General features: G+C 47.6%; 1 protein-coding gene across 2 annotated transcripts in view; it reads left to right on the top strand.

The window, feature by feature from the left end:
* LOC144731256 (ubiquitin carboxyl-terminal hydrolase 19-like) overlaps nt 1-13,047 on the top strand; it is a 34,806-nt gene that overhangs the window by 9,327 nt on the left and 12,432 nt on the right. Inside the window, exons 9-17 of one of the 2 annotated variants that reach the window (XM_078612287.1) lie at nt 152-267; nt 947-1,128; nt 1,899-2,076; nt 3,060-3,193; nt 7,496-7,615; nt 8,454-8,564; nt 9,124-9,234; nt 10,562-10,663; nt 11,917-12,057. In XM_078612287.1, coding sequence (XP_078468413.1) covers nt 152-267; nt 947-1,128; nt 1,899-2,076; nt 3,060-3,193; nt 7,496-7,615; nt 8,454-8,564; nt 9,124-9,234; nt 10,562-10,663; nt 11,917-12,057 — 1,195 coding nt within the window. Of the gene's footprint in view, nt 1-151; nt 268-946; nt 1,129-1,898; nt 2,077-3,059; nt 3,194-7,450; nt 7,616-8,453; nt 8,565-9,123; nt 9,235-10,561; nt 10,664-11,916; nt 12,058-13,047 lie in introns of both variants that reach the window. The other variant, XM_078612286.1, reaches the window with a different exon arrangement.

Here is a 13,047-nt window from a genome sequence, read left to right as displayed (position 1 = left end):
GCTGGGTTATTCTGGGCATCGTGTTGGGTTGGTGAAGATAACTAACAATGGATTTTGTTGCTGACCATGTATCCTATGGTAATGGAGCTGCAAATCAGTTACGGATTAATTCAGCCACCGAGCTTCATTAATGCTTTACTCTTCCTTTCAGGCACGTGATTGATCCTGAGCAGAGCTCCTATACCCTCCGGACTAGTTACCTAGAGATCAGCTTACGGAAGAAGGATGGCCAGCGCTGGAAGCCAACAGATGAGCCCTTCTGCAAATGTAAGCATATACTACTGTTACAATGCTTGTTTACCCAAGGAAGCGGCTGAATATTAAGCCTCAGGATGTTTTCTTTTTTCAGGAGGGACTTGCCAAGTTTCGCCGTTGGTGGTGACGATTTCTGTGTATTTTCCATTCAGTAATTTTTCAAATATGGAAAATTTGGACCATGACGCTGGCACACTATCCATTAACATCTACTGTAAAGCAGACAGCGTGTAAATTATAGCTAGTACACCCTGTAGTATTAACCAGGGTGGCCTAGCATATTCAATCTATGAACCTTTCCAAAATCGGCGAACGCGCTACCGCCGGACCGCATCACCACCAACAATCCAGTTCCTCGTCAGCCGCACCAGGCTTGGCACAGCTCCCCTCTGGGTTCACCTCAGAGGTCGCAATCGGGTACCCGATACCCGTACCCTACCCGATACCCGGCTACCCGTTTGCGACCCTGGTGCGGCCGGGTACGGGTAGGCCGTGAGTCACTCATTTCGGGTAGGGTACGGGTAGGGAATGGGAACCCGTACCCGGCCGGGTACGGGTATCCATTTGCGACCCTGGTGCGGCCGGGTACGGGTAAGGAATCAAAACCCGTTTGCGACCTCTGGTTCACCTTCGGTGGTGCGGTGTAAAGGAGGGTGATACGTGTTTCGTGTTGTCGTTGCGTTTACTTCAGCACCCGAAAAGCCCCCCGTGCGGGAGGCACTGCCGCCGCGTAGCCCCGCGGAGGCAAGGAAGGCGATGCCTGCGTTGGGGGCGGCTGCTGGGCCCGTCCGTGGCTCCGCCACACACCACGTTCTTGCCGACCTCCCCGAGCGTTGCACCTCGCAGTCATCGGAATCCACCACCGCATGCACGGTGAGACCTTGCCAGCCCCTCTTGGATATAACCCTTTACCCCCACTCCCCAAAAAGTACATTAGCTAGTGTTGTCACTGTGCACATGTGTGCCTCTTATTAGCCCGGTTGGCTGCGTACGGTACGAAAGACGTTAAACGTACATACATGTGTGTGTGTACAGCCCACTTGTCAATCCACTGGTGGATGAGGTCGTCTCCATGCCGTGCGGCTCGTGGTGGGGCTATTTGACCATACTTCACGCTGATTAGTGTGAGTTGGTGAAGGTGGACAGCATAGGTGGGGATGCATAGAAGCACAGTACAATAAATTCCGGATTACATTTAGCGTAACGTACATTCATTTGAAAAAAGCGATCAGTTGGTCAGACTATGTTACTCCAAATGTAAACAAGTATGAGAAACCTTTCCATTCTTAAAACCTCGAGTTGTGACCTATTAATTAAAAACTTTACCCTTCCGATGCTTCTGTTGCTAGTGCTGCTGGTGCTGCTGCTGGTGCTACTGCCAGTGCTTCCACTAGTGTTGCTTTTTCTGTTCTTGCTGCTGGTGCTACTGCTGGTGGTGCCTTTGCTAGTGCTGGTGCTGAGAAGACTGCTGCTGCTGGTGCTACTGCTGGTACAACTGCTCGTGCTATTGGTGGCGCTGCTGCTGGTGCCACTGCTAATGTTGACGCCGTTGCTTGTGCTGCTACCGAAGTCCATGCATGACACTGGTGCTGCCGTTATCGCGTCTGCTGCCGCTCCTGACGAGGCGTTGCGTGCGCCACCAGGCTAAGCCCATGTGCAAGGTTCCGCCCATCATGGCGAGCAGCGGGGGGGAGGGGGAGGAGGCGGAGCAGGTGTGTGTGCCGGGCTTTACGGGGCTCATCAACCTGGGCAACACGTGCTTCATGAACAGCGTGATCCAGGCGCTGTCCAACACGCGCGAGCTGCGCGACTACCTGCACGGTGGGGGCCGCACTGATTGCATCTTGCACACGTGTCGTAAAAAGTCTGTTGAGGCCATGGTTGGGGGGGGGGTACATCTTTGTCGTACCCTCTGTGGGGAGTGTCCGCATAATGCAGTGTTCTTCGCTAATTTTCAGAGGTCGGCCACTTCGCTGATAAGACATCATCAGTGTGAGGGCCGTTGGTGTTTGACAGCACGATGATGAGGGTGTCTTCACATTTGTTTTTTGTTGGGGGCCGTACGTCAAGGGCCGCACTAAAGGCCGCCAGGGGCTGCACTAAAGGCTGCCAGAGGCCGCTTGCAGCCCGCGGGCCTTGCAATTAAGAACACTGACGTAGCGGCTACTGAGCTGCGCTACGAACTCAACAACCCGAGTTAGAATCACGCTCACAGCCAACATCGGTGACGATTATCTAAATCAGTCTTGGGCCTTCCCTGGGTCGACTCGACCATAAATGAGTCGCTGGTGTGGTGTGTAAACATTACCACTTGTTAGACAAAGGTGGCCGAGCTTGTTGCTGGCCACACCACCCCGCTAGTGTGCCACGTTGGCCTTCATAGATGCTGTCTAATAGCGAACACTTGATGGGGGATCTTTTGTCACGCTCTCATTTTGCCACTGCGCTTGCTATCTGAGCACTTGTGAAACATTGCTGGATGTTTTCTATACGTACAGTATTATTTCAGTAGCACTCTACCTGCTATGACAACTTGGAATTTCCATTGCTGGACTATCCACCCGACCCTATAACACGTGTAAGGCATGGTGGTTGCCCATCCAATCATTATCCAGGCTTAAAACTGCTTAGCTTCCAATATCTGACAAGATCAGGTGCATCCTGGGTGATTTAGTCATAGGCTTGACTCGCATAAAGGCAGTGTTGATAACAAACTTGCCAATTTTTTTGTTACAATTGATTATAACGTATTAATTTAATTATTCTTGCTGCTTTAATCATTGATGTTTTGCCCTCGCCAGCAGACTCGGCATTTAAGGACGATATAAATTACTCCAACGTCCTGGGAACGGGGGGACGGTTGGCTGTCAGCTTGGCAATCATTCTTCGAACCCTTTGGAAAGGGACCCACTATGCATTCTCTCCGTCCAAGCTCAAGGTGAGCATTCCCCTACCAATCTCTGGACTGCCTTGAGGTGGGACAGTGGCATGTCCCTTAGCTTCACTCATAATCCAGTTCGGTGCAACTTGGAGTACTGGACTTTCATTGGTAAGCCCACTGTTGTCTTCTGGCTTAGGTTGCGTGCTGAACATATCTTTTTTCGAGCTTTCGCCATGCACTACTGTGGACATCTTCAATCAAGCATATTCAATTCATAATCAACGTTTTTGGGTTTAGATCGCGTTATTTATAAATGTGTCGTAACCCTCCACCACCCGACACGGCCAATCAGTAAAAATGTGTCACGTTGTCTTTTGTCAACGTGACACATTTTTACTGATTGGCCGTGTCGGGTGGTGGAGGGTTACGACACATTTATAAATAACGCGATCTAAACCCAAAAACGTTGATTATGAATAACATTGGTCGCGAAAGCCTACGTGTTAAAGCATATTCAACTCCTGAAGATGCCAACAGTAGTTCACGGATCAAGCTTAAAAGAAGAAATGCTCAACATGTGGCCTTACCCGAAAGGACCAATCCTGGATTATGAGTGGCTGCAAAAACCTGCCTGCTACATTCCCATTGGGAAGGATGCAAATTTATATCCCTATTGGCGTTTGACTCAGTCTTATCATCCCTTTGAGATCACAACAAATTTTGCCTCTAAAATCAACAGCGATTGATTCGTAGACAGGCTGAGTACTAAATTTCGATTTAAAGCTTTCGTGACTGCAGGGATTCATCTTCTTGGTTCTTTCGGTAAAGTCACGTAGAAGGGAAGTAATAAAATAATAAAAATAAAACATAATAAAACAATTCTCACGACGTTTCGGCTACAACGCAAGCAGCCGTCTTCAAGTGAAGAATGAGACACTGCCAAGCTAGGAGCTTATATATAAGCTGAGTTGGAGGTGGAAGAAGAAGAGAGCCTTAACAAAAGAATGTGCATATCAAGAGGAATTTAGCATATTCATGGGAAATGCGTAGGAGGTGGGCGGGGGGGTTTCAAAGTCATATTATGCCCATGCATTATGCAGGATCAGCAGCACCAAAGGGAGGGGGGGGGGGGGGGTAGCATTAACAAAGGGAGGGCATGTTAATAGTATGTAGAAGCAATGAAACATGTGAATGGGAAAACGGTGGCAGGAGATCCGCAGCGGAGCAAATAATGCATTCCCTGTGGAGAACACAAGATACACAGTTAATGCCAGTGAGTGGACTGCGGTCTGAAATTCACCATAAACGTGAACAACAATCAGTTAAGATCCGAAGTGGTTTATTACGTCCTTCCAATGATTGCTGAGCCAGAATCCATCTTCTCGGTTGAAATTGTCTCTGTGTTTGTATATGTGGATCGCCTCATGAACGAATCTCTCATGGTAGCCAGATGGCTTGCAGAGAACCTCTGTCTTGGAGAAGTCAATGTCATGTGAACCCACTGAATTGTAACAGTGATCTGCCACGGCTGAGGTGTTTGTCCTACCGTGTTTCAGGTCAGCTTTATGTCCACGGATGCGGTCCGAGACATGTCGTTTGGTTTCTCCAATGTAACTGCTACCACAGAGGCAACTTAGTTTGTAGACGCCAGGGTACTGTATGTCTGGAACCACATCTTTTACAGACGGAACCAGATCACGGATTTTATGTACTGTGTTGAATCGTACCTGAATCTTGTGTTTAATCAGGATTTTGGAGATCTTTTTTGTGACCACAGCAATGTAGGGTAAGGTGATGGTTTTGAAAGGCTCCTCAGCAGGATCCTTCTTGACGGTTGGAGTGATGGCCTTGCGGATTGTGTAGTCGGAGTAACCATTAGCCTTAAGAGCTTGGCGTACGTGTTTGAGTTCACTGGCAATGTGTTCCTGGTCGGAGATGCATTGGGCTCTATGGTATAGAGTCTTGATGAGGGAGTTCTTCCATGGTGAATCTGATGGCTGGGTGTATGGAATTGTTGTGGTCGAGAAATTGGTCTAGAGCAGGCCGGCCATGTGGCCAGATGACAAAAGTGTCATCTACGTACCTCTTCCATAAGGTCGGGTGTAGAGTGGCAGTCTGGATGGCGTCAGTCTCAAATTTCTCCATGAAAATGTTGGCTACAACCGGAGATAGGGGGGAGCCCATTGGGGTGCCCTCAGTTTGCTTGTAGAAGGTTCCATTCTAGGTGAAGTATGTATTGGTTAAGCAGTGTCTCACCAGGGGGGGTACCCCAGCATTCAGTCCTTGATGAACCAAGTCTTCAATGATTGCGATGGTGTCAGGCACAGGAACCTTGGTGAACAAGGAAACCACATCAGAACTGACAAGCAGGTCGTCTGGGGACAGGGAAATCCCCTTGATTGTCGATACCAGGTCAGTAGAGTTTTGTACCGCAGAGGTGGTTTTTCCAGTGAAAGGCCGTAGGATTTCAGACAAAAAACGAGCCAGTTTGTGAGTGGGGGAGTTGATAGTAGAGACAATGGGACGAAGAGGTGTATCTTCTTTATGTATCTTTGGCAAGCCGTACAATCTTGGTGGCCTGACTGCAGAAGGTTTCAACGAGAACTGTTTGGTCTGATCAATTAATGCGGTTGAAGCAGAAATGATTTTGTTGGTTTTGGTGACGAGGCTGTTGGTGGGGTCTCTTTTTATTTTTGTATAGCTGCCATCGTTGAGTAGTTCTTGAATTTGGAAGAGGTACGTAGATGACACTTTTGTCATCTGGCCACATGGCCGGCCTGCTCTAGACCAATTTCTCGACCACAACAATTCCATACACCCAGCCATCAGATTCACCATGGAAGTCGAAAAAGATGGCAAGCTACCCTTTTTGGATGTCCTAATTAAAAGGAGACCTGATGGTTCAATGAGCCATTCTGTCTACAGGAAAGCCACCCATACGGATGCCTACCTAAAACCGGATTCCCACCACCATCCATCCCAGAAGAAGTCCCTCATCAAGACTCTATACCATAGAGCCCAATGCATCTCCGACCAGGAACACATTGCCAGTGAACTCAAACACGTACGCCAAGCTCTTAAGGCTAATGGTTACTCCGACTACACAATCCGCAAGGCCATCACTCCAACCGTCAAGAAGGATCCTGCTGAGGAGCCTTTCAAAACCATCACCTTACCCTACATTGCTGGGGTCACAAAAAAGATCTCCAAAATCCTGATTAAACACAAGATTCAGGTACGATTCAACACAGTACATAAAATCCGTGATCTGGTTCCGTCTGTAAAAGACGTGGTTCCAGACATACAGTACCCTGGCGTCTACAAACTAAGTTGCCTCTGTGGTAGCAGTTACATTGGAGAAACCAAACGACATGTCTCGGACCGCATCCGTGGACATAAAGCTGACCTGAAACACGGTAGGACAAACACCTCAGCCGTGGCAGATCACTGTTACAATTCAGTGGGTTCACATGACATTGACTTCTCCAAGACAGAGGTTCTCTGCAAGCCATCTGGCTACCATGAGAGATTCGTTCATGAGGCGATCCACATATACAAACACAGAGACAATTTCAACCGAGAAGATGGATTCTGGCTCAGCAATCATTGGAAGGACGTAATAAACCACTTCGGATCTTAACTGATTGTTGTTCACGTTTATGGTGACTTTCAGACCGCAGTCCACTCACTGGCATTAACTGTGTATCTTGTGTTCTCCACAGGGAATGCATTATTTGCTCCGCTGCGGATCTCCTGCCACCGTTTTCCCATTCACATGTTTCATTGCTTCTACATACTATTAACATGCCCTCCCTTTGTTAATGCTACCCCTCCTCCCTTTGGTGCTGCTGATCCTGCATAATGCATGGGCATAATATGACTTTGAAACCCCCTCGCCCACCTCCTACGCATTTCCCATGAATATGCTAAATTCCTCTTGATATGCACATTCTTTTGTTAAGGCTCTCTTCTTCTTCCACCTCCAACTCAGCTTATATATAAGCTCCTAGCTTGGCAGTGTCTCATTCTTCACCTGAAGACGGCTGCTTGCGTTGTAGCCGAAACGGCGTGAGAATTGTTTTATTATGTTTTATTTTTATTATTTTATTACTTCCCTTCTACGTGACTTCACCGAAAGAACCAAGAAGGCTGAGTACTGCCATGGGAATGTGGATTATTTTTGCACTAACTTCAAGGTCCCTAATGGAGAGGACTGTCACCCATTGGGTAGCTTAGGGAGATGCTTTGGCCGAGGCTTAAATCGTTTGTTGTGTTCCCGTGCCTCGGATCGGTATGTGTGTGCTTGCCTCACAGGAGATTGTGTCGAATAAAGCCAGGCAGTTCTCTGGCTTCTCACAGCACGACGCCCAGGAGTTTCTGGCCTTCCTGCTGGACGGTCTGCACGAGGACCTGAACCTGGCGGCAAACACGCCGACTCCCCAGCAGTACCCAGAGCCACACGGCAGCCTCTCCGACCAGGTGCCAAAGCCTTCTCATAATGTATGGGTCACGTTCGGTGAAGGCAATGGTGCAGGGCTGCGATTGCTTGCTCTCATCACCGCTGGTGGAAGGGCCTCCTCTAGAGGAAGTTCCAGAGAGGCCCTCTAGAGGGAGTGTTTATGGCCTTCTCTTCCACGTGGGCGACACTTCTTACAGGAGGAGGTTGGAGTAACCACACTTTACCCCACCACACGCGACCTGCCGATCCACTAACTCATGGTGGTATCCATTTACACTGCCTGGTGGACAGAGGAGGGGTGATTGCAGACACTTGCACCTTTTTTACTGCATTGCCTTGGAGCATTCTGGGCAAGTGTAAAATATTGGTCTGAGAAGCCAATTGGTGAATGGACGAGAACATGTTCGTATATATATTATTTTGCTTATATTTGCCTCTTCCCATAATGCTCCACAGCAATGCAGAGAGATTCAAGTGGATTATTCATCTCGTGATGTGTTACCAATAACACGGTCTGATTAAATTTGGAGAAAAAGACCCAAGAAAAGGTGTTCTTGTGTAGATGACAAAAATGACGTCCCATTATACTGTAAAAATGTTAAATGTTGAGCACATTTGTACATTTTGGCTAAAAAGGATAAAAAAAATGCCCCTTGAAGTTCATGCATTGGGCCCCATGAGAAAGCCATTGTGGGTGGAATGAAAGTGACCTGGCACCAGTTCTGGCTGCCTTTTCGCTTGTCTGTGATTTCCCGCACCTCTGAATCATCGTCTCTGAGATTGAACGAATACTGCATACGTTAAAATATCATATAATAATATAAAGCGGAACGAATGGCACTTGTTTTCTATGTGCAGCACATGGCGGAACGAGCGTGGGCCAGGCACAAGGCATGGAATGACTCCTTTATCGTACACCTCTTCCACGGCCTCTACAAGTCCAAGCTTGTTTGCCCAGTGTGTGGTCATGTACGTATACTCACTCGCACCTCCATGCGGTCACTTTGTGAGGTCTTCTTAAATGTATAAATGGGAATTAGGCAAGTCAACTGCAGGGCAAAAAAAGTGCATGTTGGAGGGCAGAACAGCAAATGGCCATATGAAGGGATTGTGTTAACAGAGGGTGCACAATCACAGTTAAAAGCAAGTAATGAAAAATCGTCCGTGCAAAATTTAAACATTTTTGGTTTAAATATGTATATTTGTGAAGTTGTAACATTTTTGTAATTTATTTAGAGCACTGCTTACAATGGGGATGCTTTTGGGGGATTTTTTTTAGTCCCTTGTTTACCACTTTATGGTTGCAGTTGTCCTTTGGATAGATTCACCCCTGCCATAGGAATGTGGAATTGTCATCCCTTCACCAGCGCTGCCAACCTGTAGATGAACACTGCTGCACGCTTATCCAAGCATAAAAAAAACTTACCTTTTGACATTTTAAGCAGCAGCGGTGTGCAGCTAGGAAGTGATGACATTGATTGACTTATCGATCCTTTACCCCATTAAATGTTGTGTGCTTGCGCTGCAGGTGTCCATCACGTTTGACCCGTTCTTGTACTTGCCGGTGCCACTGCCCCAGAGGCAACGGGTGCTGCCCGTTTACTTCCTGCCCCGTGAGCCCTACCGCCGCCCTGTCAAGGTACCCATCTTGCGAGGCGGCCAGCGGAGAATGGGCAAAATAAATGCTAACATCATATTACTGGGGAAGATGTAATAAACCAGTTAGTTATTTATCTTGCTATTTTTATTTTACCAGGTAAGGCTCACTGAGCTATATAGCTCTTTTTCAGATGTGGCCAGGCCACAAATGATAGCTCAACTGAGTGGATTATCACGTGGACATTCATAGTATTCGAATACTCTATAAACTCATGTTTATAAATGTGGAGGAAAAAACTGGAGGACCCGGAGGAAAATCCACACAACCACAGGGAGAACATGCAGCAGGGTTGGGATCGAAGCCGCGGCCTCCTGTATGTATACCAGGCACCCCTTTAAAAATGTAACGATGTTAAATATTTAAATTGCATGTGATTACGTGTCCATCTCTGGCGAGTGGCGATGGCCATATAGTTGCCATCGTCATTTTATGTTTAGACCTCACTTCCCTTGCAGTACATCTCGTGGTGCCAGAACAAAGGTTTCACGTCATTACTCAGTAAAGATGCGATTGCAGCCCAAATGTGATGTGTAAAAAACAATGCACAAAACAAATAGTTATTTCATACACTTTCAGCTATTCACGTAATGTCTTAAATAATGAAATAAATTTAGTCTGAAAATGATTAATTTTGGGTGCATTAGTTATATTTGCGGATAAGCTGTTCCATAGCATTTTCAGCAATTATGTAAGAACACTGAGTCAGCATAGCTGTGATCACGTGTGTTTAAACCATGATTTACCACTCGGAGGGATTCATCTGATTTCACAAACTCGCACTCTTCAATACGACTCGGTTGCTCAATGTGATTGGTACACGTGCTACTTGTGCAAGTTTTTTCCCCATTTTCAAGTCCTAATTTTCAAGTCACGTGTTTGAGCATGTCACACGTAAGGACAGAGAGCTAATAAAACACACCTAGGCCGTGTGGCACAGACTGTCAGACACGAGGAAGCAATTGCACGGTGGAACATAATGAACTAGCACACACGTGGGTTGAATTTCTTTTTTATGTCACCGTGCGATATCACGAAGGAGAGATTTTACTGCTGCACCTCATTCCTCCCATGGGAGCACAGGAGGCAGCTGTGCGAGCCGCTGAGCCCACGTGATAATGCCCAGTTTATTAGTTTGGCCAGGTTAGACTTCAGATATTCATGATAATCTCTTTGAAAAGAGTGACATGGGTATATCATTAGATTTGGGTGATGGATCATGGATATTGCTGCTGATAATGATGATGCTCTTTTGGAACCAGGTCATACCTCTGTATTCCTTCTGTGTAATTGTCATGTATCTCATCAGCTGTCGGTCAGAGTGAGGCAGGTGAATGCACATGGAACGGAGGTCATAAAGTTTGTGGCTGAAAGGATGAAGGTGCACCCAGACAACCTAAGGCTGGTTCAGGTGAGTCACAGCAATGAGATTAAATCACGTCGCTCTGTACAGCTATTGCTGCCTTGCCACAAATCGGCATTGGTATTGCCAAACATGGAGGGATGATGGGCTGAGTCGTTTTCCCAACATGTGACCTTCCATGTGATTGACTGTCTCTCTCTTTATAACAATAGTTAGAAACTGTTTCCAGGTTGAAAATGTTTCCTTCTATTGCCTGATTAGTTTAGCTAAGATGCTTGAAGTGATGGGTAATACTGGTAGGAACCCCCTAGTTACACCAGCCCACAGGGGATTATTGTGTACGTCCGTCGTGCATCCAAAAATGGGAGGGGTGGGGCTGGGTGGGGAGGGAGGGAGGAGCTGGGTGGGGAGGGGAGGGTGGGGAGCGGCTGGGTGGGGAGGGGCTGGGTGGGGAGGGGAGGGTGGGGAGGGGCTGGGTGGGGAGGGTGGGGCTGGGTGGGGAGGAGCTGGTCACCCCGTGGTGCCCTTATAAAACTCAACGTTTAACCTACTCACGCCGGCTTGTGCCCGCCCTCACAGTCGGGCATATTTGCGGAATACACCACGCCGCCGTTGACCCTGGCTATTGACCGAGCAACCCAACGTTCCTACCAGCTCCCTCCGCAGGAATGTGTTATTGTTCATAAACCAAGTGGTGAGCCACAAGTCTCCCAACCCCTGCCTTACATAATCATTTTAATGGGTTTTTGCATAGCAAACATGTTAAACTCATGTCAATAAAATATGTTGTACTCGTTCAACCAGTTGACTCCGCAATGGGGCAAGCGACTTCAAACCCTGGTTTGAGGGGGTTCACTCAGCTGATTATTTTTCTGTAGTCGATAAAACAGGTGCCACTTTGGGGGAAGTCAACAGTGGTTATCCCGTGGATAGACTCGCCCCCATCATAGGATTGTTGAATTTGCACCACTGACTCAGCGCTGTGATGAACAGGAATTCACTTTGACCATTCTTATCGCGCAAATCTATAATGCTAGGTGCTGTTTGACGAATGGGTATAACCTGCACTAGTTTCTAAGTAGGGAGCGATGTTGCTGTGTGGTTTCACACAATCTGGTAAATTGTGAGTTATTCTCAAATTTGCCAAATGTGGACCATGATGCCGGCACACGTGGCATGTCTTTTTCGAATGACGTCACCGGGGTCTTTAACTTCCACTGTGAATAACATGGCGCGTGGTGTTTTGGTTCATGCACCTGCAGTGTTAACATTGCACCTTTGCCTGCGACGGCTCTGAGCAGGTGGACAAGGCACGCTTTGAGCGGTTCGTGCAGGCGACTACCTCCTTGGAGCAAGTTGAGTCGTCCGACATGGTCTTCTGTTGCGAGGTGCTCAGTCGTGAGCTGGCTGGCGAGAGGGTGCGAGTGCTGCCCGTCAAACAGGTAGCGCACCTGCCCAGGCCTCTCAATCCAACCCATGGTTCAATATTCTCAACGTAGACGAAACGCTACTTGCTAAGAAGTGTGGCGATGTGTCTGAGCCATAAGCTCAAGGGAAAGAAGGGGGAATTCGATTCCAGATACTCCCTGCCTCATACAACACCTGAAATAAGTTTGCAGGATGGAGGGTCGGGAGACAGGGACCGAGGATCAGGGGCATACCCACCGCAGATTTGCAGGGAGCCGGATTCAGAGGGGTGGAAAGAAAAATGCTCGTTTAGGCCGCCTCATGTTTTTATTTTCTTTATAGCAGGTGTATTTTGGCTATACCCCTCTCCCCTTATTATCCCTTCCCCCTTACTTAAAATGAAGTTACCCTTTCCCCCTTCAGTGGGACCCCCCGTATGGTTTGGGGCAGCGAGACCGTTACCCATCTGTCTATATCCCCTGCTTTTCATAACCGGTTTGGCTTATGTTGACAGTGTGCACGTGTGTCACAACGTGATGTATCAGGCCCGCTCATTGCATCAATAAAAATAAGTATTATAGAAAATTAGTGTGGTGATGTGTGGGTGGCTGAGTGGCTCGCACGTCAGAGCGCTGATACGACGCAACTTAGATCGTTGGTTTAATCTTGGCAAACCACCTTTGAGGAAACTGAGTTGATGGTCTGATGCCGGTCACCAATGACTGCTCAAGAAAACCATCACCTTAAATGTAGTCTTGCCTTTTTACGTAGCTAAATTCCATCACTGACAGTGAAAAAAATGTGGGTTTGACTGTCATCCAAGAAACAGTACTCTGTGGCAGGACGAGTGGGAAAAGGCTGCCCCCGACTGTGTGGGCCATGAATCAAATTAGAGTATCTCGGAGATAGCTTTGTGATATCCGCTTCCACGGGCCATTCTCGGACATGAAGGGTTGCATCAATAACACACGACGTTAAAGACCCCGTTACATTCTCCGAAAAAAAGAATAGTCCATAATTTGGCA

Source organism: Lampetra planeri, chromosome 38 (genome assembly GCF_965212315.1).
Source record: "Lampetra planeri chromosome 38, kcLamPlan1.2.h2, whole genome shotgun sequence".
NCBI classification, from domain to species: Eukaryota; Metazoa; Chordata; class Hyperoartia; order Petromyzontiformes; family Petromyzontidae; genus Lampetra; species Lampetra planeri.
Note: the sequence above shows the minus strand (reverse complement) of the source record. Positions and strands in the feature narration are given on the sequence as shown.